The 24550-nt window shown below is 32.2% G+C and overlaps 1 protein-coding gene across 2 annotated transcripts; it reads right to left on the bottom strand.

The window, feature by feature from the left end:
* Window positions 1–21196: 21196 nt before the first annotated feature.
* Window positions 21197–24298, bottom strand: LOC132744670 (uncharacterized). 2 transcript variants are annotated; one of them, XR_009627734.1, is made up of 3 exons: window positions 24021–24298; window positions 22510–22748; window positions 21197–21757 (listed from the first exon to the last, which is right to left on the bottom strand). XR_009627734.1 is itself a non-coding variant. In XM_060733429.1 (2 exons), exons 1-2 carry the CDS (start codon window positions 22772–22774, stop codon window positions 21546–21548), a joined length of 477 nt encoding a protein of 158 aa, XP_060589412.1. In that variant the 5' UTR covers window positions 22775–23995; the 3' UTR covers window positions 21197–21545. The 2 variants fall into 2 exon arrangements, 1 of the variants encoding a protein (XP_060589412.1); XM_060733429.1 differs by lacking the exon at window positions 24021–24298 and having other exon boundaries at window positions 22510–23995.
* Between the last annotated feature and the right edge of the window lie 252 nt (window positions 24299–24550).

Here is a 24550-nt window from a genome sequence, read left to right as displayed (position 1 = left end):
CGGAGTGGTTTTAAAACATAGTTTGACAAAAATAACCTGCAATAAATGCTACAGTAAGCCTTAGTCAACAACTTTGTGGGTATCTGGGACTTACAAACTATCATGACATGTTAAACTAAAGAAATACTACTAATTCAAAAACTGGTTTTCATTCATTTAAACTTTCATGAGAAGTCTATGTTTCTGGTGCTTTTTTCCCCAAAAAAAAAAACATTTTTTATAAAGTGTTTTTTTTTGTTCTGTTCTTTTAGCTTAAAAATGTAAAAAAAAAAATTCTGCTAAACATACTAAAGCATTAAGCTTTATTGTATATCTGGATATTTTCACGAAAATTTTTATACAAATGATGTAATATTAATATTAAACAATTGCACAATTTTACATTTTGTTTTCCTTGTATTATGTATATTAACATGGCTTTAAATCTATGTATCATGTTTTCCTTGTATATTAACAAGGCTTTAAAACTATGTATCATTATTTCATATCAACCTTAACCTGCTAGAATGCAAAACTTAACTAGCCTTTACCACCAGTATAGAGCCAGGCCAGCTTAACATCTGTGCTGTCTGACCCGCCTCTAAAATATAGTAGTAGCTGATTTTAAATTTTATCTGGATATGACACCAAGTGATTATAAATATATTGAGGATATTGAATAAAAGAAGTTTAATACTAAATTTATTGAACGAGTTGAATAAAATTATATTGTTTTATTCAACGAGTTCTATAAATTTAGTACTGAATAATATACAAGAATATAATATTCTGTTTATCACATCTATAAAATAAGAAAAGCAAACTGTTAAAAAAGACTCATGTTTCAAGAGCTGTCGGTAGGACAGCACGCTCGACTATTCTAAGTGCTTGATAGTAAAAGAGCCTTGATAATTTTAAATTTTCTAAGTTCACAAAAGGACTAATCTTTTTTTATAAATTCATGTTATAGGCCTTAGAAAGAGTCTAATTATACAGTATTGGCTTGACTATTCTGAAGGTAATGTCACAAGGGTGTTTTATTGAGTATAATAATACTAATTACCTATGCATACATTAAATTGACAGAAAAGGTACAAAGGCTTGTTATTAAGATGTTTTATCAAGTAAATCACTGCTTTATTATTATGAATGCATAAAATTGTCCCAAAAAAGGCACAAACCTTTCAGTAGTTATGGAGATAACAGCTTACAAGCAAAACTTTTAATACCATGAATTTCTACGTTGAAAAAGGGAACAACAATCAGCCTAAATGCAAGATAGAATTATGGATCTTTGTCAGTGACCTACAATTCTGACCCTAAATGCATATGTGAAGTTTTAAATAAATATCTTTAATAGTTATTGAGATATGTAAAACTTGCATGTAAACATTAACCAGGAGACAAAGTAGAAAAGGGGATATGAATCAGTCTTAATACAAGATAGAGTTATGGAACTTGGTCAGTGACATACAGTTATGACCCTCAAATTATGACCCTAAGTACATGTGTAAAGTTTCGAAGACCTTTAACCTTTAACCAAAATTTCTAAGTTTCAAAGGGGCAAATAATTCTTCAAATATTGCAGACAGAGTTATGCAATTTTGCAAAATGATGTACATTGTTACTATAAAAAAGTATTGTAAATATCAATTGAATATCTCAAGCAATAATTGAGATATTTGACTATACAAAAACACTTTAATCAAAATTTCTAAGTTAAAAAGGGGCATAATTCTGTCAATATTGTAGACAGAGTTATCCAACTTCTCAATCTGATGTACCTTGTTACTATAAATAAGTACTGTAAGTTTCAATTGAATATCTCAAGCAATAATTGAGATATTTGACTATACAAAAACACTTTAATCAAAATTTCTAAGTTAAAAAGGGGCATAATTCTGTCAATATTGTAGACAGAGTTATCCAACTTCTCAATCTGATGTACCTTGTTACTATAAATAAGTACTGTAAGTTTCAATTGAATATCTCAAGCAATAATTAAGATATTTGACTATACAAAAAACTTTAACCAAAATTTCTAAGTTTAAAAGGGGCATAATTCTGTCAATATTGTAGGCAGAGTTATCCAACTTGTCAATCTGATGTACTTTGTTATTATAAATAAGTATTGTAAGTTTCAATTGAATATCTCAAGCAATAATTGAGATATTTGACTATACAAAAAACTTTAACCAAAATTTCTAAGTTAGAAAGGGGCATAATTCTGTCAATATTGTAGGCAGAGTTATCTAACTTGTCAATCTGATGTACCTTGTTACTATAAATAAGTATTGTAAGTTTCAATTGAATATCTCAAGCAATAATTGAGATATTTGACTTTACAAAAAACTTTAACCAACGCAGACGCCGACGCGGACGCTGACGCCGACGCCGACGCCGGGGCGACTACAATAGCTCTCATATTCTTCGAATAGTCGAGCTAAAAACTGGTATAATAATGTTTCTATTTGTTTAATGAAATCATCTGAAGGATTTGGCAATGACATAAACAAATGTACAAATTTTGAAATAATCAAAGATTTTATAATTGTGACTCTTCCTAAAGGAGTTAAATTACGCTTAGACCATACATTTATTAATTTTTGAGATTTATTAACTTAAAAATTTCATGTCCGTTTATGTCCCAAATGTTCTCAACGTCTGCGGAAAATATTACTCCTAATATTTCTATTGGAGATTTAGACCAGTCTAATTCAATCTGTTGACATAATTTAATATTTGAATTTCTTCTCGACCCTATCCAAAATGCCCTTGTTTTTTCAGTATTTATCTTTAAACCAGAAATAGCATAAAATTTATCAAGCAATTTTCTAATGATTTCTCAGTTCCATCTAAAAACAGCTGTGTGTCATCTGCATACTGACTTAACTTATATTCTTTATTGTAAATCGATATGCCAGTAATATTATTATTTTTCCTAATCATTGAACCCAAAACTTCCGCACATAATATAAAGATATAACTTAAAGGTGAAATTGGGTCTCCCTGTCTACCACCACGCTTAACTTTAAAGAAATCTGATAAATGACCATTTTGTATGATACAGGTTTCTGACCCATTTTGGAATAGATTTATCCATTTTTTGAAAGAGGGACCAACATTAAAATAATCTAAAGTTTTCTGAATAAATTGCCAAGAAACTGAATCGAAAGCTTGCTGAAAATCTATACATAGTAAAAGACCTAGTATATCGTTTTGTTTAGTTTCAAAAAGAATATCATATATCAATCTGATATTTTCACTAATACACCTTCCTGAGATAAAACCTTTTTGATCTTGGCAAATAATTTTGTTTAAAACTCTTTTCAGTCTGTTTGCTATAGCAGCAGAAGCCATTTCATAAATTACATTTAAAAGTGTTATTGGGCGCCAATTCTTCATAAAAAATCTACTTTTATTCGGTTTAGGCAGACACGCCATAACTCCTTGTTTCTGAGTGACAGATAAACTATCATTAAAGTAGCCAAAGTTAAGAGTTTTTGAAACAAGAACCGATTGAACCGGGTGATGCTCCCCGAGAAGCTTCTGGACACAGGAAAGTATAAAAAATGAACAAAGGGCAAAAACTCCAAAATTAGGCAAGGCGGAGTTATGTTTTTCTGCACTGCACTTCTATTCAATGAGATATATCTATCTATAAAGTTCCCTGATGAGTTATGTCCCGAATAAAATTCAAAGTGAAAAAATGAACAAAGGGCAATAACTCCAAAATTAGACCAGGCCTTGTTTAGGTTCTTTAAGCATTGCAGTTCTATCCAATGATATCTAGCTACGTACAAAGTTTCAGGTTGATATCTCTAATAGGTTTATGTCCCGAACAAAAGTCAAAAAGTAAAAATAAACTAAGGGCAACAACTTCAAACCTCTTATACATCTAGAGTTATGTCCCGGACAAAAGTCAAAGTGTAAAATAAACAAAGGGGGATAATTAAAAAATTAGGCAAGGCAGAGTTACGGTTTTTCTTCACTGCACACCTACTCAATGAGATCTATCTACCTACAAAGTTTCATGTTGATACCTCTTATACTTTTAGAGTTATGTCCCGGACAAAGTTCGAAGTGTAAAAATAAACAAAGGGGAATAATTAAAAAAATAGGCAAGGCAGAGTTACGGTTCTTGTAAACTGCACACCTACTCAATGAGATCTATCTACCTACAAAGTTTCATGTTGATACCTCTTGTTGTTTCAAAGTTATGTCTCGGACAAGAAAAGGAGTCGGACGGACGGACGGACGTTCTCACAGGACAGTAATTATGTGGCTACTCTATTGTTCTCTCTATTGTTCTTTTTAGCCACACAAAAGAAAATAGCCACATAAAAGCATTACGGAATGAATGACATCAAAGAGAAAGAACAGTTACCTATTGTCCCTCTAGTCACATAATTACTCTCCTGTGAGTGCGGACGAACGGATGGACGGACGGACAAGGCGGCGACTATATGCTCCCCCGAAATTTTTCGGGGAGCATAACAAAAATTGAGAGATCTTTCCAGAAAAATGTAAAAAAATTCAACTGTATATCCGTCTAAACCTAGACTTTTACCATTTTTCATGTTGCTTAAAGCAATATTTAACTCATCAATTGTCCATTCGTCCTCTAACATTTGAGAATCAAGTTCAGTTAATTTATTTTCATTTTCCCCTATGATGTCTTTTATAGGAGTTTCATCTATATTTGAATTTTCTGTATATAATCTTTCGTAATAATCTTTTTGAAAATTGAGTATATCTTTCGTATTTCTTATTTCTTCATTGTTTTCCATAATCAGTTTTGTTATTAATTTATTTTTGTAAAATTTCTATTTTCAAGATTTAAAAAATAACTACTAGGTTTTTCTCCTAAATTTTCATAACGGTATTTCGATCTTAACATCACTCCTTCTAACTTTGATTTCCGTAACGCTTCTAACTGAGATTTCTTTTCATTAAGTGCCGCCCAAGTTTCCTCACTCGAAGAATTGAGATTTTCGGATATTTGTTTTTCTAATGCTTGAATATTTATTTCTAAATCTTTTTCTAATTTTTCTAATCGTTTTTTTTCTTTCTGCACTATATTTTATTGTTTCGCCTCTAAGAACGATCAAAAATGTTTCAAGAAAAAGTTGGGGGTTAATATCTAAATCTGGATCTGTATAATTATCTTCAGTGTTATTTTCTGTTTTATGTAAATCTACTAAATTATGTAATGTATTTTTAACTAGATCAATATATGAGTTTTCGGTCAAAAGAGAGCAATTAAATTTCCAATAGCCTTTTCCCCTTTCATTTTCAAATAATTTAATTATTAAAAAAAAACCTGAATAACCTGTAGTTATTTTACAATTAGTTACATAATTCATCATATCCTCATTTACAAGAAACAAATCTAACCGTGCTTGCTTTCTTGTCGGATTTTTTCTTTTCCAAGTATATTCTCTTTTATTGCCATTTAAAACACGCCAGACGTCTACATAATTGTAATTGTTCATTAGCTCTAAAACACTCTGTCTTGCTCGAGGGCTATTAATATTTGTGTAATTTTCATAATCTACTGAAGGATTAATAACAAGATTCCAATCTCCGCAAATTATCACGTTATCATTACCAATTTTAAATATTTTTTGTTTAATATTTTCATAAAAAGTCGGTTTATCATCATTTGGACCATATAAATTAACGAGAGTAAGTCTGAAGTTCGGCATTAACATATCAAGAATAAGATTATTTCCATTTTCGTCACTGTATACATTTTCTACTTTTTGCTCAAAATTATTTCTAAACAAAATCATTACCTCTCTACTATTACGTTTATATGGGCTAAAATATCCCCATTCATTTTTAACAAAGGAACATAACTTTTCTTCAATGTGAACATCCTGCAGACATATAATATTATAATCTTTTTTCCTAAGATAATGAAAAATATCGCGACGTTTTTTAGTATTTCCCAGCCCTTGACAATTCTGAGAGTATATGGTTATTCATCACCTATTGGGTAAAAGAAAAACACAATTTTCTATTAAACAACCTAAATAAAATAAGTAACTTAAAATTTGACGGCCGTTATATAAACTATTACTAGGCGGCATTTTCTATTATATTATTGAGATGACGGAGAAAATAGTTTCAAGTTTCATTTAAAGAAAATCTTTATACAAACTTACAAACAAACAAACGAACGGACATAACAAATAAGACTACACATATCTTTTACATACCTATACAAAAAAAACAAAACAAAAAACAACATACCCCCAAAATACTACAAATACCATTTTAGCCACAGGGGATTCTGTCAATTTTTTTCTTTTCCACTATATATATAATTTAACAAGGGATACAACTCAAAATTGCTCAATTCATGAAAATGTAAATACAACGCAGTATACAACAGTTTTTTCTTCTGATTGTTGGACATGGATGAAAGAATCGATAATTTAAAAAAAATGACTCAATTTGTTACATGGACAAGATATTATTAAAAATAACCTTTTATGTTTCAATTTTACACACGTTCGTGAAATTTCGGTTTGTAAAATTACACGTGTAAAACGACATCTAATGCAAACGTATGCTCATATAAGAAAGTTTAATCATGTAATCGGTTAAATATTAATTATCCATAACCATCAATGATGCAATCATTAACTTCTGGTACAAATTATTGTAACAATTTATGTTTGTTTTGATAATTTCTATCCTCGGCTTCCATTTTGATGTTGCCCGTATGTTCCAATGCGTGAATCCAACTTCTGTTAGTAACTGTCAATTTCATTGGCTAATGAATAATAATAATCCGGATAATAACGGCATATAGCCGCGACGAATAGCGGTTTTTTTCATCAGCCAATGCAAATACTCGGAACATAAACACACCTGCAAAATGGACGACAACTTGACAGCCAATGTAAATATTGAAAGGTTAGCTATTTCCTGCAATGTTACAGGTTTTAATGAAGTGTTTGTAGTAGAACTTGGTAATGACTCGTTCATATATTAATTTCTACAATAACTTTGATGGAATAGAGGATATTTTATACAGTTTACACGTGTGAATGCATTTTACGAACCCGTGCTGGTAGTGCGAGGCCACGACTTGTATCCCTTGTTTATATTATATATATAGATTTCATAAAATAATGACAGATTTCCCTGTGATTTTAGCAACAAAAACAATGTACATGTATAAAACATGGTAAACAAATTTCATATACATGCTGTCATTTAAACTTACATGTATAGTCTGATTTTATTGACCTGTCAATTATGAATACATTATAGCACTCATTTAAATATTCGATCCCACTTCGGTTGTGTCCGTTTATTTTACGAGAATTAATATGGAGTATATAAATAACGTTTGGAAAACTCTCACTATCTTAATAAAGATTCTCGTAACATCCGCAATAGCGCAGCCGGTTAAGTGATTACCTACTGCATGAGAGGTCTGAGGTTCGATCCCTTCTTTCGGCATTCTTTTTAGACTTATTCTTTCTTTATTTTTAAGATTTTTTTAATAAAATGGTCAAGCGCCTGCAAAATTGTCTACACGGATATGAAACACCTAAGAAACCCTGAATTGTCACATTTTGTATTGTATTTTACGGTACTGAAATTACATTTATTGATTTTAATCCGAATGAATTTTCAGAATTAATTCTATTATAACAAACAGTTATAATATAACAATGTTATATACAAAAGTATAGTATTTACAAAGAAAGTGCAAAAACATATTAAAAACGGAACAACCATAACTTCAAAAATGTTGAAAATAGTTATGAATAAGAAAAAAACCTGGACATATTCTGACTCGATCTTACAATACATTGGACATTCAAATAAAATACCCCCGTAGTTCACCATATTGCGCCATAACGGTCAGTGTAACTTATTCATCGAAACTAGATAAGTTTAATCACATCTTACTGCGTACCTCTCACGGAATTTACCGAACATTTATCGAATATTAATATATGCTGTGCATTGACCGTATAATTTTAAAATTAGACGAGACTTACCTGGTAAGTTGAAGTATAATTGGAATTTTATGAGTTCAAATAATAAATTGAGTACTAAAATGAGATAACTTCCGCCGCGCATGCGCCTCAGCCTTCAACAAATTTCTATTTTTCTACTAAACAGCATTCTTAGTATTTTTTACATTTAAAAACCCTTGTTACTCAATACTGGTATATCATTCGATTTTTTTTTATATAATTAGACTTGTAAAGTTTGAACTAGATCTGTGAAGTGTATGGTGGGTAGGGTGGCATTTTAGTACTCAATTTATTATTGGAACTCATAAAATTCCAATTATACTTCAACTTACCAGGTAAGTCTCGTCTAATTTTAAAAATTTTTTTCGTTCAAACAAATAAATTTTCGTCTAAAATGAGATTTCAACGTAGAAAAATAGAAATAAACAAGTTTAACACAAAAGATACACATGTACCTATTAATTTAACAAGTTACCTTCTACAGTTTTAAAACTGCATTACTGAAATTGTCACCAGTTTCCACCGATTTGTTATAAAATTTTCTGAATGTTGAAGCATTAGTCCAACCAGCTGTTTGTAGAATGTTTTGAACTGGAACCCCTGATCTGTATGCTTTTGAAGATGAAGCTGCTCTGATAGTGTGTGGACCATATATATGTATGTTTATTCCTGACCTAACCAAAACTGTCTTTATCCAGCGAGAAATTGTGTCCTTACTCACAGCATTATGTGGTTTTGAATAACTTATCAACAACTTGGTTTCAGTTTTCCCTCGAAACTGTCTGGTACGTTTTAAATATTCTTTTAACACAAAATATGTACACAAACGCCTATCTGGCGGATATGCGGAAAATTTACAACAGACAACATTATATCCTGGCCTACTCTGCTTGAGAAGCCCATCAACATAAACAATAAACTCTGTCTTTAACTTCTGAATACCTTTCACAGTTAATAAATGAAGTGTTTGTACTCTAGTTGCATTCGTAAGACCCATCAGCATTACTAATTTCAATGTTAAATCCTTTAAAGTTAACTGACTAACTGGACTCAAAGTCCTTAAATATATCAAGACTTTATTTACATCCCATATTTCGGAATACCTTGGTTTCATAGGTCTCAAATTAAAAATTCCACGTAAAAAACGCACCACTACAGGATGGTTCCCAATAGAAATATTTCCCATTTTACTCCTAGAGATGATAATGCTGAACGAGCAGAGTTTATAGAACTATAACTCAAACCTTTTTCAAATAATTCTGTTAAAAATTCAATAACACTATTTTATAGACGGTTGAATCTCACTAATTTTCCATTTATTACAGAACTGAAGCCACCTGTTGATATATACTTTGTACTGCTGCTTGGTCGACACTCTCCACGATGCAAGAAATATTGTGGTAGCCTTTTTTTGAAAAACATTGGTTTCTAAATGATTTCCCGAGACTCGACATGCCAAAAGTTTTAACCTTTTCCCCATAGGGTGCACTTTGTTGAGCTGTTTCAATTGAAGGAGTGTCTCGCTTCTTGGAAGCAATCGTGGATTGTCCACCAAAATTCTCAGCAGTGCTGGAAACCAGACTTGTGTCTTCCATAGTGGTACAATAATTATAGCTTGTGCCTGGTCTGTCAGGATTTTGCGAATGCAACGGTTTAATAAACTGAAAGGAGAAAATATATACACACATCTATAAAAACTCCAGTTTATACTAAAAGCATCAATGTATGCTGCCCCAGGGTCTGGTTCAAATGCACAATAATGAGTCACTTTATGATTTAATCTAGACGCAAAAAGGTCAATATCTGGTTTACCCCATAAATTACAATTTTTTTCAAAAATATCCTGTCGCAATTCCCACTCAATATTATCATTGAATTTTCATGAAGGTGCATCTGCGACATTTCTTTTGCCTGCAATGTGACTACAAGTAAGCCATATGTTATTATCAACACAAACTTTCCATATACTTTTGCTCATGTCGTTGCAAGTAACAGATTTGCAACCCCCCATATTAGTTACATAGCACACTGCTGTAGTGGAATCAGTCAAAATCTTATCATGTTTATCTGCTAATTTACTACACAAAGACTTTATAGCAAAGAAAATTGCTTTCATTTCTAAATAATTTATATGAAACTGTTTTTCCTCTCTAGTCCAACGGCCATGACCTTTTTTACCTTCACAAACAAATGCCCAGCCTAAATGAGAACTGTCAGTTATAATTACAATTTCAGGATTTCCCCTGTCAATAACTCTATATGCTAAGCCAACATTGTTAACCCACCATAAAAGTTCCTCTTTCATGCAAGCAGAAATTTGCATATTTTTATCAAAATTTCCACAATTGTGTTTTAATTAGATTTTCTATAATGCAATTTGCCAAAATCAACAGCAGAAAAAAGCTGCAACCAACAGACCTAAAACCTGAGCGACCTGTCGAATAGTTGCAACGGTTTGATTTAACAAGTCTGTGCACTTTTGAATTATGAAGTCTTTTTTGTTATCAGGTAAATAAACTTTCATTAGTTCAGAATCTATGACAAAACCCAAATGTTTCATCTTTTTTGGTAGGAACCATAACAGATTTTTCTTTATTTATGAGAAAACCCAAGTCAGTCATTAATTTGACAGTTTTCATTTACATTAGATTGACATTCTTGAACAGTGTGGCCACCAAGAAAACTGTCATCGATAAACCCACTACTGATATGACCTTTATTTCTAAGCGTAGAATACACAGGTTTAAGAAATTTTGTAAATATTAATGGTCCATGAGCAAGACCATTGGACATGGCAACAAACTGAAAAATTTTGTTTTTCCAACTGAATCTCAAATAGATCTGATACTCATCAGCAATTTTAATAGAGTAATAAGCATGTCTTAAATCAAACTGAACACATATATACATATTTTTTGTCACTAGTTTTAAGGTGGATTCAAATGTATCCATTTTGAAATGATGATATGGCAGGTATTCATTAAATTTCTTAAGGTTTAATATTAGTCGGTATTCTCCATTTTTCTTTTCCCTTAAAAATATTGGCGACAAAAAACTGACCCTCAACATATGTAACCTGTATAATTACCTGCATTTCTAACAATTTTTCAAATCTCAAACTCAACAATCTTTTCTTGTTCCCTATTAAATCAAGCCTGTCTTGGCAAGGAATAATACCACCTAGAAATTTTATATGACAATGCTTAACAATATCTAAAATTTCAGGATCACTCGTAATATTTTTTCCAAGCAGAAACAAAATTTGTCAATCTACCAGCAACAAACAAATCTCTTACCTGTGATATATCTAAGTTCTTGGATAACCGCGCTGGCGGCCTCTGTTCCAGTTTTTTGGAGCTCCTTTTTCAAAAGACTCTTGAATCTGCCCAATGCGAGGATAAGGACCCCTGCGGAACCCCCTAAATCCAAATCGACGTCTATACATGACACGTCCTCTAGCACGAAAAGAAGGACCATACTGCATGCGATTTCCCATCTTGTTACAATCCTCAATATCTTTTGCAGCTTTAGATACATCGTCACCAAATAATTCCGACGTAAATGGATAAGAATGGTTACATAAGTTCGCATAATCTGCTTTCAGTTCAGGACGCAAAAAATCTCTTCTTGCATTGTTTAACTGAACATTAGCTTGACCAAGCAAAGCTAAAGCATCATTACATGTGTCAAGTATGGTACCAAAACTCTGATCTTTTTCAGATTTCCAAATGTGCAGCTATTCATCGATTTTTTTCAAATTTACCCCCGGCTTGAAATAGATTTCAATTTTTTGTAATTTCTTTCATTATTCCGAGACTTTGGGGGGACACGTCCCAAATCAGTTATTTAAATTTCGACAACAACTAATCCTTAACAATTTTTTTGGGCCGAGCACAAAATCTTTAGTTCATTTCTCATAGACAAAATCACCCAAACCATTCTGAACAAAATTATTCAAGCATTTCCAGCCAGAGCGTTATCTACATCATCACTCACAACCTCCTCCGAAACAAACTTAGAGCAAGTTTATCAAATCTACTGCAGTGGCCGAGTTATTTTGTCGAAACAGACTCCGATGCTTTATCACTAGTCTCACTAGATTTATATTACAGTTTTTTTTCTGTGGTAAACAAGCTGTCCAATGGACTATGATAGCTCATGTCCAGGTTACTTTATTGAGTGTATTGTTCAGAAACTAAATCTTGCATTTAATCACCATTCATAATTCTCATTGTAGTAATCACAAATACTGATCATTACTAGAATACTTCTAGATTATGAATACGACCATCCAACAAATCTAAACGATTGACTAAAGGGAATTTTTGATCATTTCTTTAATTTGATCTTAGTAAATCCATCATACACTCCTGATTATTATTTATTTCAATAATTTTCTGTGAGTTTTCATTTGAAAACTCGCACTCGGATTCATTACTCTGTTTTTTAGACGATTTTATTCGAGTTTTCCCATTTTGGCTCGACTTTCCCTTTTCATCATTTTTTGTTCTTTTGTCTTTCTCTGACTCTTTTTGCATGTCTTGCGACAAAGTCGCCATTTTTTTTTATCACAATCTAATTTAAACTGTTATACACTGAATAGCAATACCCCACCATCCTACGGGCGGTGCACAATTTGGTTATAAAAACAACTTTATATCAATTGTCACTCGTAAAATTACGCCACGCGTAATAGAAAAAACCTTCTTTAAACTTATTACAAGTTAACAATACGCTACGCGCATTGAAATTCTTAACTATAGCATTTAATTGCGCTACGCACAACTACAAAAACGTGTTATCGCCGAGGCGGACGGAAGCACACTGAGGCGCATGCGCGGCGGAAGTTATCATATTTTAGACGAAAATTTATTTGTTTGAACGAAATAAAATTAGTATGGAATTGACAGGTTAATAAAATCAAACAATAGATCTAAGTAAACAATATTATCTAACATTATAAATTATGTGTTCAAAACATAGCAAAATATTTACAAATACGAGTACCTATACACACGATATAAATAACTTTCTAAATATAGACAATATCATGTCAAATTTTGGGTTTTCTCTTCGTTAAAAATAGATACCACGTGGAGGTAAACAGCTGATTTACCATATATTATAGTATCTTGTGTGTGTGTTTATAAACAGTACTTAGTGTGCTATACATGGGGAGAATATATATAGATGTTTAAACACATAATAATATTGCAAATTAAAAAAAGAAGAAATTATTAGGTAATATTTAATTTAAGCTTGGAATAAATTTGCAAGGACATAAAAGGTATTTTTTACTTTTTTTAACACTCTGTTTTGTAATTATATAAACGTATAGATCCTATATTATTTATCACCTAGATTAGGTATTGTGTTAAAACAATATACATGTATATTTAGATAAAATCTCTCTCTCTTTTTGAGAATGCAGTAAAAATAAATTTTCACATCGTTTTCGCCACACATATATGTATCTACAGATGATGTATGCATATTATACAGTAATGACTGTTTATATTGTCTATGTTGATTTCCTGGAAATGTAAATCAAACAAACAAATTCGATGAATATTAAAAGCAAAAAAAAAAATCAAAATTAAAAAAAAAATCATTACTGATGTTAGGTTACTGGAATAACTTGTAAAACACTTTGAAAAAGTTCTGTTGTTGTACTGTAAAAACAATGCATTATGTTATTATATAAATGTTACTTTCTTACTATTTATGATTTGTTATTTACTATTTATGAATTGTTATTTTCTTCCATATTTAATTACACATAGACACTGTACACTGTCTTTATTTGATGCATTTTTATTAGACTTTTTCTTGTTAAACCCACATGTTACCCAGATAGCATTCTATATGGGACCCATTTGGGGCCCATAATGGCGCACCTATATGGGTCCCATTTTGGGCTGCCCATATGGGCCCCATATAGGAAGTGCAACCGGGTTCCAAATGGGTCCCATCTGGGCAGCCCTTATACTCAATATGGGATTCACATGGGCCCCATTTTCTGGGCAGCCCATGTTACACAATATGGGCCCCATATGGGCAGCCCTTGTACTAAATATGGGTTTCAAATGGGCAGCCCAGATACTTCCATTATGAGTAGATTTTGAATTCCGGGGTAGATCTATTTTCAATTACTTCAATTATAAGTTTGCTGAAACGTAAAGATAGCAACCGCTTGCTACAGAGAGCATGATTCTTGTACTTGCGTTAAAATATTCAAGTGATATTTTAACTCATTCTGTTTCCTGGAACAGACAGATTATGGCACAAAGCCTATATGATCATGCAAGAAAACAATACACAATGTATATGCTTTAAAAATGTAACTTTATTTAGTAATCTCACTTATGGTAAGTGTATATCATATATATACAGATTCTCAATACATTCTGTGGATGCCTGATGTCAACAAAGAAACCTTTACTTATGTAAATAAACTTAGAAAAGTGTACAATATAAAAAATCCGAGTAAAGTGTACATATTTGTAAATCCACAGAATTTCATTTTGACTACATAGTTTTTTTATTCAAAAATACAGAAATATTAATTATTATTCAAAAAGTCCTATGTAGTAAATATTACTTTGGTACACTATAAAATAAGCAACATGTAATGGAAAACTGTTTATAATGTACGAACAAAAATAATTAAAAATGCAGTTTTGTAACATTAGATACCTTACAGATCACTATAAGGAAAAATGAAACTTATGCTAGACACTGGTAAAACTTTACCGAAGGTCTTTGGAACTCCAAGAAATATATGTGTATAATGTTTAAATTTCAGTGAATCAACAGTATGACCCCAAATGTCTTTTTAACTTTCTACATAATTCATAGAAAAAGTATTATACATTTACTGTAATTCATTACAAATTTCTATCTACCAATTACTTTCATTTTTCAAATGATATAGATCTACATCAATTAATATAAAAAGTTGTTCATTACAACCATGTATTACACTTTGGTATGGTAGTGCTGAAGAAAACAATATTATGCAGCTCGTGAAAAGTAACAAATATAATAAAACAAAAACCTTGGCACAGTTGTAATACTGTTCATAGATGTGTAAACAAAATATTATGCAGCTGATGAAAAAAAAATTAATATAATTAACAAAAACCTTGGCACAGTTGTAATACTGTTCATAGATGTGTAAACAAAATATTATGCAGCTGATGAAAAAAAATTAATATAATTAACAAAACCTTGGCACGGTTGTAATACTGTTTATAGACGTGTGGACAAAATATTATGCAGCTAATGAAAAGTAACAAATATAATACACAAAAGGTTGGCACTGTTGTAATTGTCAACAAAATATGCAGCTAATGAAAAGTAACAAAAAGTAATACAAAAAAAGGTTGGCACGGTTGTAATACTGTTTATATAGACGTGTTAACAAAATATGCAGCTAAAGTAACAAATATGATACACAAAAGGTTTGGCACGGTTGTAATTCTGTTAATAGACGTGTAAACAAAGTATGCAGCTAAAGAAAAGTAACAAATATAATACACAAAAGGTTGGCACTGTTGTAATTGTCAACAAAATATGCAGCTAATGAAAAGTAACAAAAAAGTAATACAAAAAAAGTTGGCACGGTTGTAATACTGTTTATATAGACGTGTTAACAAAATATGCAGCTAAAGTAACAAATATGATACAACAAAAAGGTTGGCACGGTTGTAATTCTGTTAATAGACGTGTAAACAAAATATGCAGCTAATGAAAAGTAACAAATATAATACACAAAATCTTGGCACATTGAAATACTGTTTATAGACATGTAAACAAAATATGCAGCTGATGAAAAAGTAAAAAAATAGTTTGTACAAGTTTGTAAAAATCAATAATAATTGAAATGTGATATTACACAAAGATCAAATTTGTTGTGAAGAAATTCATTAAAGAAATTGTCAGTAAAAAATAGTTGGTTTCAGTAATTTCTCCGAAATTATCAAAGTTTCAACAATAACAACAATAAAGATTACAAGAATCATCATTGTAAAGTATTTCAACTTTATTTTAAAGGTTAATACCATATCAATACATGTGTTCCCTGTTAGTGTCAAGTTTTGACAAGATGTTATAATTGTATTGATCAGTATTAAAAACATTTCCCCAAGCATTTTAATGTCTTGATTTAAATAGTAACAATGTTTTTTTTTGTTCGTTTGTTTTATTTTACGCCTTTTACGTCATATAGGCGGGTAGTTTCCTAACCATCGTTTCTGGAGAGTTACACCAGTACTAGACTACCTTCCTCCGTGCAGTAACAATGTTTAATGAAAAAAAAAAAAAAACAGCATATAGACAACAGAAAAACAGCATATAATGTCAACAACAAAACATAACATAGCAGCAGAATATACTGACTAGAAGGCAAAATTTGACTAGACAAGAATTTTGCATTTACAAGAAAGACATGCTATGCTGATGACCTCAAACATTAAAATTAGCAACAAAAAGTATAACAAGATAAACAAATGAGCCGCTTACTGTAGTTCTGACCCTTATCACATTCTAAAAATACCTTGATACATATTGACTTTCAATCAGTGGAATAACTTATCTGCAGATGAAGTAAAGGTTTGAAAATTTAAAATAAAAGTCATTTATTTTTATGCTTTTGAGTGTATTACTGATGTATCCGTGAAAAATATATTTGATAATTTCACAGTGAAATGATTAAAATTTCAAACTTTTCTATGACGAGACTACTTTTTAAAGATTTTATCATCATTCAAATTTTTTGAATTCAATAAATAATATCATGGCTATTCAACGTTGATTGTCAAACTTATTTTTCAGCCCAATACTTCCTGTATTTATGAGAAATTGGACTTAAATTCAACTAAAATTGATGTTAACAGTGGTGAAAACAGATTTAATATTAACGTTAATATTGAGGAAATTTCATTAGCATAAAATAAAAAGACACTTTATTGTTTTTTTGTGTAAGATGTAATTTTATATCATTGAAGGAACTTTAAAAACAGTGTTCTCACGAGCGCATAGCCACTCATGAGAATACTGTTTTTAAAGCTCTCTTGATGATATAAAATTTCATCTTACACACAAACAAACAAGTATCCTCTATAAATTTGCATTTTTAAATTAAAAACATGTCTAGTCACTTCCTTCATTTTCTTCAGGTAAGGTCTCTGACACTTTGTTTCTTGCTTTCCTTCCCCCATCGCTGTCCCGCGCCCTAGCCAGCCACTTTGAAACCTCTATTTCAACATCCTTCCTCGTTGCAGCCTTTGTCGGCAAGTTCCTTTAGACACATTCTACAAAACAAGCATTCTTATCCTTAAAGAATGAAATGAAGTGAAATGAAGGTATTGAAACCATTCAAAGGTCATAAGCCACCTTGTAGCATTTTGAGCAGTATAAATTGGAATATAAACTAATTCTGGTATGTTTTACCAATATAGATGTTTGTTTTCCTGGTTTTTACATAGCTTTTTAACAATATTTCTGTGATATCGCTGCAGTCAGTTGTAAGCTGAGATCATCTTATCGGTGTATCAGTAAAGAATGTTAAGGTAAGCAAATAAACTTGCTTTACAGGAAGGTGATTTCTGTTTATATTATGCATCACAACACAATGCATGGGATCAAAACCACAACAGCATGTAAAACATTCTCTCTTATTAATTTCCATAAAAGCTAGTCAAGCATTTTCCTTCATTAAAAGCAATACCCGAAGACACAATAACAAGATCTTGGATAATATTCTATTTTTGAAGACACCACTTTTGCAAATTTGTAAAAAAATCACTTACTATACAATACATTTCAGTATCTAGAGGCCCACAAACTTTTTCTTCCCCTTCAGCCACTTCATATTGTACATTCTTGCCAGTTCATTTGACATGGTTTCTTTCATCAAGGGGTCAACAGTTTCCCGTACATCTGCCATACCAAACATTGAGAGGAACCGCACCTTAAATAAAGCAGAACATAAACTTTTTTTAAATGTTAATTTTAACACTACTAAGTGATGGGCTGCAAGTCACCAAATGACAAATAATTGTCAACTGGACCTCAAAAACATGATCTGCCAAGAAAACTGTTTGGATTGACAAATTAAAAAGATCTTTTCCTCATATATTTACAGCCTAGGACAACACCTTAGTGACTTGTGCCTTTATGTTTGTCCCCTTCACCGAGTGTTATGGGGCACATTATCATTGTTTTTTTTTATACAAGAGTTTATTCAGTATCAACAGAATAATTTTTGATAATATAATAACAGCTCAATTCCTGGATTTTGTGGGTACTAGTCATTTTCCTGGTATTTTGAAACAGGGCTGGGAATCAAAACTGCGTCGTATCCTACAAAATGTAAACAAACGCCGCCATCTTGGAACGAAAAATGTATGTTTTTGTTAATAACTCTTTTTGTTGGATATGACTGAAAACCAGATATATGTATGTAACACGCTACACTATTTTCCGCTTTGTTCGGTATATGTTGCTTAGACAACTATTTTGTAAAACAAAAGATATAGCGAACTTGCAACTCGAAGCGGAGCAGAATTTTTATGAAAATGTGTGGATACGACGCAGTTCATATTGCTTTATCTCTCGTTTTTTCCTTCAAATAAATTATATACTCGTTTTCAGAGTTCACCATAAACTTCAAAACATAATTTTGCATCATTTACTAAATTTTCATGAAAAAGAGATGTTTATTTTCCAAGAAAATAATGATTTTTACGAAATGATACGACGCAGTTGAAAATAAAATATGATACGACGCAGTTGTATTTTCATTGCAGGCTGCATATTGGTTTTAAACTGTTTAAATTATGTGCTAGGTATGCTAATAACGTCCAACAACAATTCTTGTTTTCAACATTTATTTAGTCAAAAGCAGAGGTCACTCATTGGTTCCATAAAAATGGAAATGTAATACAATTATATTAAGGCTGCATTGTTCGGTCGCATTTAAGTACCCATCATAAGCATCTACAAATTCCGAAAAGCTGTATCAAATGTAATACGTGATCGCACTCCCATATGTCAACGTGTTCCAGTGTTGCCTTAGCATGCTTCTAAAATTGTTCCCGTGAGTTCGAAATGGGAGTGATTACTATTTCAGATACAAAATTCAATATTCCAGTGTAACCACTCCTGGACCCTGTTCTAGTATTAATCAGGAATGACCTTGTTTAAAAAAAGAGAAAGAATTACAAATTTTGAAAAGGTCTCTTGCTATCGGAAGAGAGCTATGCGCAAATTGCATGCCTACCTTTGTTACTTGTAATTAGCAATAATTTTCGTCAATTCCGTTATTATATAGATCTTTTACGTGCCGATTTTATTGTATTCATTTTCTTATAATAATCGGTGAGAACAGATGAGCTTATAATTTGAAACTGAACATTAAATTTTTGAAATTGTGTTATAAATGGCTAAGCTACAAGATATTTTTGCAAGTAGGTTATGCGTTCCGTTTAGTCATTTTATGTTCAGCGCCGCTGATTTTGTCGTATTGCATTTCTTTATCGCCGATGAGGAAAGGTCTACGGAATGTATTTTCTATATTTGAACTTAAGTATCATTCTTCTCCATTAAAAAACTTTAAATTTTCAAAATCGAGTTACATATGCTACAACTACAGATTATTTTGTTAAGAAGGTGTTCGTTTTGCAAAGGTATTTTACGCTGTGCACTGATAAATTTGATACAGATATAGGCAGACCTGATCTTTCAACAGTATTGAAGAAGTTTTCACAATATTGAACAGAAAATTTAGGTCAGATTATCGCATCGAATTTTCAACAGACTAGAAACATGACATCTTAACATACCTTCATACTAAAGTGTGATTTTTATTTGATAATGAATTGCCTGAAAACTTAAACAAAGGTTTTCAGAAAATGACTTCCCCTGTTTACATTGAAATTTCTCTGCTAGTCATACCGAAATAAGGAATTTAAATGTTATTCTCTTAATAATTAATTGAAATATTTATAATCTTAAAACTTCACGCCAGAAGTTTATGAAAAAAGCTGCTTATTTGTACAGCTGACGTTAACAAGTTTTGTTGAAAAACCAAATCAGACAGGTGTGTCCGACCGTGGCCGAGCTGTTTATGTTTATTGAATTCAAATCACTTGAATTGACCTGCTATGAATTCGAAAACTACCAGGGACTTTTTTTTCTTTCGTGTGGAAAACCATCAAGCTAGTTTCAAAATGTCGATGGTTCTCTGCAGGTGCAACATTTTGCCTGAAATAATGCACAAAGGCGCACCTGAGGTCCTTGCCCCTAGTAAAGCTAATGTGTAGAGTGAAAGTTTGAAAACAAACCACAAAAAAGCAGTCATTACCCAGAACATGCAGAACCACAGTTAAGTTAGAGCGTAGCTAGCCAACACGAATTCAATTTAATAGATATCTATTTTTTTTTTTTTGCGAAAAAGAATTAGGGATAATATTGAACATGCAGGAAAATATAAGAAATTATTTCAGATATTATGATCAATTAGATAAAATGTTAATGTTTAACTGAAAAGTAGCAATGTAAACTTTCAAATTAAATGTTATATTGGACATGATACAATTTTTTCAAAATAATCAAAAGCATCAGAACATTGCTATACACCGCAAATGATCTGGGTTTTCTATCTAGCGAAAGTGATTATTCCATAAGATAGAAATTTTTTGCCAAAATTATACCTGTTGAAAAGACTGCCAAAAAATACAACTGTGTCGTATCATATTTTATTTTCAACTGCGTCGTATCATTTCGTAAAAATCATTATTTTCTTGGAAAATAAACATCTCTTTTTAATGAAATTTTTGTAAATGATGCAAAATTATATTTCGAAGTTTATGGTGAACTCTTAAACAAAAACATAATTGATTTGAAGGAAAAAACGAGAGACAAAGCAATATGAACTGCGTCGTATCCACACATTTTCATAAAAATTCTGCCCCGCTTCGAGATGCAAGTTCGCTATAACTTTTGTTTTACAAAATAGTTGTGCAAGCAACATATACCGAACGAAGTGGAAAATAGTGTAGAGTGTTAATACATATATCTAGTTTTCAGTCATTTCCAACAAAAAGAGTTATAAACAAAAACATACGTTTTTCGTTCCAAGATGGCGGCGTGTGTTTACATTTTGTAGGATACGACGCAGTGTTGATTCCCAGCCCTGTTGAAAGCTGCCAGCATTTTGATTAATGAATTGACTGTCTTGTCCTAATTAATAATTAATGTTGAAAACGAGGCCAACTGCCCATGTCTTGTGCTCATGGCTATTATAGCATATATAAATAACATAACTGTGTCAATATGAATCAAAAAATTAAAACATGCCAGTTTTTAATTCTGAAATTAATGCAGCAAAGTGTTTGTCCACTGTGCAATATTTTCCAACATTGATATAGCAGAATGATTATACATTATCATCAAGTGCTCACCACAGACCATTATGTTATTTCGCTTTTAGGCCAGTGGATATGGGGTATACTTTTTCAGTTACTAATGGAGCAACATACATGACTAACACTATGCTTAACACAGATGAGAGCATTGTCTGATCTCCCAGAAGCTCATCGAATGCTTCCATCTGCTCAGGATAACGAATAGGGAATGAGATATATTTCGGAAGTTGCAGCGGTTGTCATCTGCTGCTGACCTTAACAGCATTCGCTGCACCATCCTCTTAATTTCACGATTCTTCTCTCGCATTGTCTCCAAGACTCGGAGAATCTGTGTAACAGCAGCTGAAAAAAAGGATTCATAATTCTAGGCCATATACTTTTAGAGCTATGTGAATTACAAATGAGCCATGTCACGACAAAACCAACATAATGCGTTTGCGATCAGCATGGATCCAGACCAGCCTGCGCATCCATGCAGTCTGATCAGGATCCATGCTGTTCGCTTACAAACCCTATAACAAGTAGAGAAACTGATAGCGAACAGCATGGATCCTGATCAGACTGCGCAGATGCGCAGGCTGGTCTGGATCCATGCTGGTCGCAAACCCATTATGTTGGTTTTGTCATGACCCGACTCAAATGAAAAAAATCCAGTATTTTAAATTTTTCCTTGGCTTTAACAGTAATTAACTCTAAAATCTCAAAAGGATTGTTGAGTGTACAAGGTCACAAAATGTGAAAATGATAAGAAATCATGAATTAAACTTAACATATTTTTGAGCCTAGGCATGTCATTTGGTGAAAATAAACATTCTTGACTCTTCCAGGGACCGTTACTTTGGATAACAGTAGTGGGGTCAGGCAAGAATATGCGCACAAATTCACATCATGATAAAGACTAACACAAGTAATCATCAATTTCTTTTTGAATATTTTTTTAAACTAGGGGCGTCACAAGGTGAAACTTTCCATTTTTGGCTGTGTCACTCAATCCAGCTTGTTATAACATTTATTGACTTGTTTTGAGAATATAACATTTAATAAGTATGTACTGTAATAATAAATATATTTATAGCTCCGAAGTTTATACTTACTGGGCCCAATAATCTGCCCACAGAAGGGTGTATCAGAAGCACCTTGTATTGGAGAAGCACTTTGCACATCACTGCTGGCCTCTCGCAATGCCTGTGCAGATAAGCGAGGCGGAGATGAAAGTAGGCTTTGTGACTCTTTGGGCGTTGTTGCTTGGTCAAAAACTTGTGGTGGCCTACTCTCTGTGTCTGTCTCATTCTCATCAGTGCCACTATCCGATTCATACAGCCTTTTTGATGGCCTATTTACAATAAAATTAAAATACATTAATAAGTAATTATAAAATACATAGACATTAAGTGAGTTATTGCGCCAAGTGACAATATGATTATGATCCGTAATCGGCTGGCAAACATGTACTAGTCTATGTTTACGTACCGAATTGTTGTGCCAAAATTTTGTCTACCAAGGATTTTTAGCACGAATGCGTTTGTTTCCCCGATAGATATTTCATGAACGGGAAGGGCTAAAGACTTGGGGTCGGTCCCATTTGGAAGCTTAATACAAACGTGAAAGTGATAAAAGATTTTTTTAATTGTCTGGACAATTGTTTTCACAATGGCCCGGGAAGTGAATCCCTTGCTTGCAGTCTCGAATCTGGAGTTTCTGGCCTTCTCTTAACTTAAAGTATGTTTTTAAAGGGGGGTATAATTTACAATTTTTTTCGGTTTTTGACTTTTTAAAGATGAACACAGGTTTAATTATCTATCGAGTCATATTTTTTCTTCCCAGGTCCGATACTCGTGCCTGTGCAACATAGGGCTTGGTTGGTACTTGGAAAAAATACTTGAATTTGTAATAATAAGTATTTGCATTTAATACGGGGAAGTCAAAGACCGGGCCCGCGAAGCAGGTCCGGGCTTTGGCTTGCCCGGCTATAGACTACACGTGTATATTTAAAAGAAAATAAAAAACAATTAAAAATATATAGAATTCTATACCTATCAATGAAATTTTCAGTGTCAGTCCTAGTCGGGCGCCGCTATTTACAATGAAACTCAATGATAATAGGCGGGGTATTCCGATATTGGAACAAATCTCAACTTTTCGGATCAATAATAATCGTCGAGTGTTCCGAGTGAAAACGGAAGCGGTGCATGTAATACCGAATGACACCTTTAAAACGGAAAGAATGAAAGGACTTCCCCCCGTTTATAGGCTTTGCCTAATTTCATATTATTTTAAAATGCTTATGAATGAAATATTGGTACAAAATGGAAGGGACTTCTAAGGCTAGGAGGGGTCACTGGATTTCAAATGATGGTGTCCCTTTAAAAAAGGATCTCTTAAAATTTAGTCTAGATAGAAACAATATCATTAAAATGTTAGTGTTGACTCCGTCACAGTTAAGTTATTCAACAATAACAACTATACACATCCATAGGTCAGCTAAAGTGCCTAATAGTGGGCGTAAATTCTAGAAAATGTCGCAAATTAAACTGACAAAAACTATCGCGAAATTATCGATACATGGCAAAGGCAAAAACAAAAAATAAATGACGTTTACACTTACCTACACACACAATAAATCTGTAAGGATATAATATGAAAGGTCGTTATACGAAATCGTCGTTAAATGTTCCGAATTGAAATGAAATATTGTTTTTCGTGTACAATTTTACAATTTAACGTTTCAATGCACAATTTGATTTTAAGCGGCAGCGGAAATCACGTCTGCGCATGCTCGAAATAAATTTTTCATCAAATGCTGGTTTTTATAAATTATTTCTGAATTTATAGTCTAAAAACACATTTTTTTATATTTAGATTATAAAAATTAAAACCAATATAAAAACTAAACAACTTAATTTCTCGCACCTGCTCAGGCATGATAATATTTATTGGGTTGCCCGAATGGGACCCATATGGGTCCCTCATGGCTTGTATATATCGAGGGGTGAAAGCGAAAAGGTTCTAAGTGCATTTTCCAAAATTTTACAGGAGAAGCAAAAAACTGTCTCAAACTCAAATATTTGTAAAATAGCAAAAATCCACAACACTTTGATTTTACACATAGAAATGTTTCAGAAACATGTCAATGAT

This window comes from Ruditapes philippinarum, unplaced genomic scaffold (assembly GCF_026571515.1).
Source record: "Ruditapes philippinarum isolate M1 unplaced genomic scaffold, ASM2657151v2 ctg2734_1_1_1_1, whole genome shotgun sequence".
NCBI lineage: Eukaryota > Metazoa > Mollusca > Bivalvia > Venerida > Veneridae > Ruditapes > Ruditapes philippinarum.
Note: the sequence above shows the minus strand (reverse complement) of the source record. Positions and strands in the feature narration are given on the sequence as shown.

What these genes read in the sequence shown, in the direction of transcription:
- LOC132744670 (XM_060733429.1), bottom strand. Translation starts at nt 22,774, where the DNA reads ATGTATTTTAATTTTATTGTAAATAGGCCATCAAAAAGGCTGTATGAA. An exon ending in TGGGCAGATTATTGGGCCCA is followed by an intron (nt 21,758 to 22,509) that starts GTAAGTATAAAC and finishes CCTTTTTTTCAG; the next exon opens with CTGCTGTTACACAGATTCTC.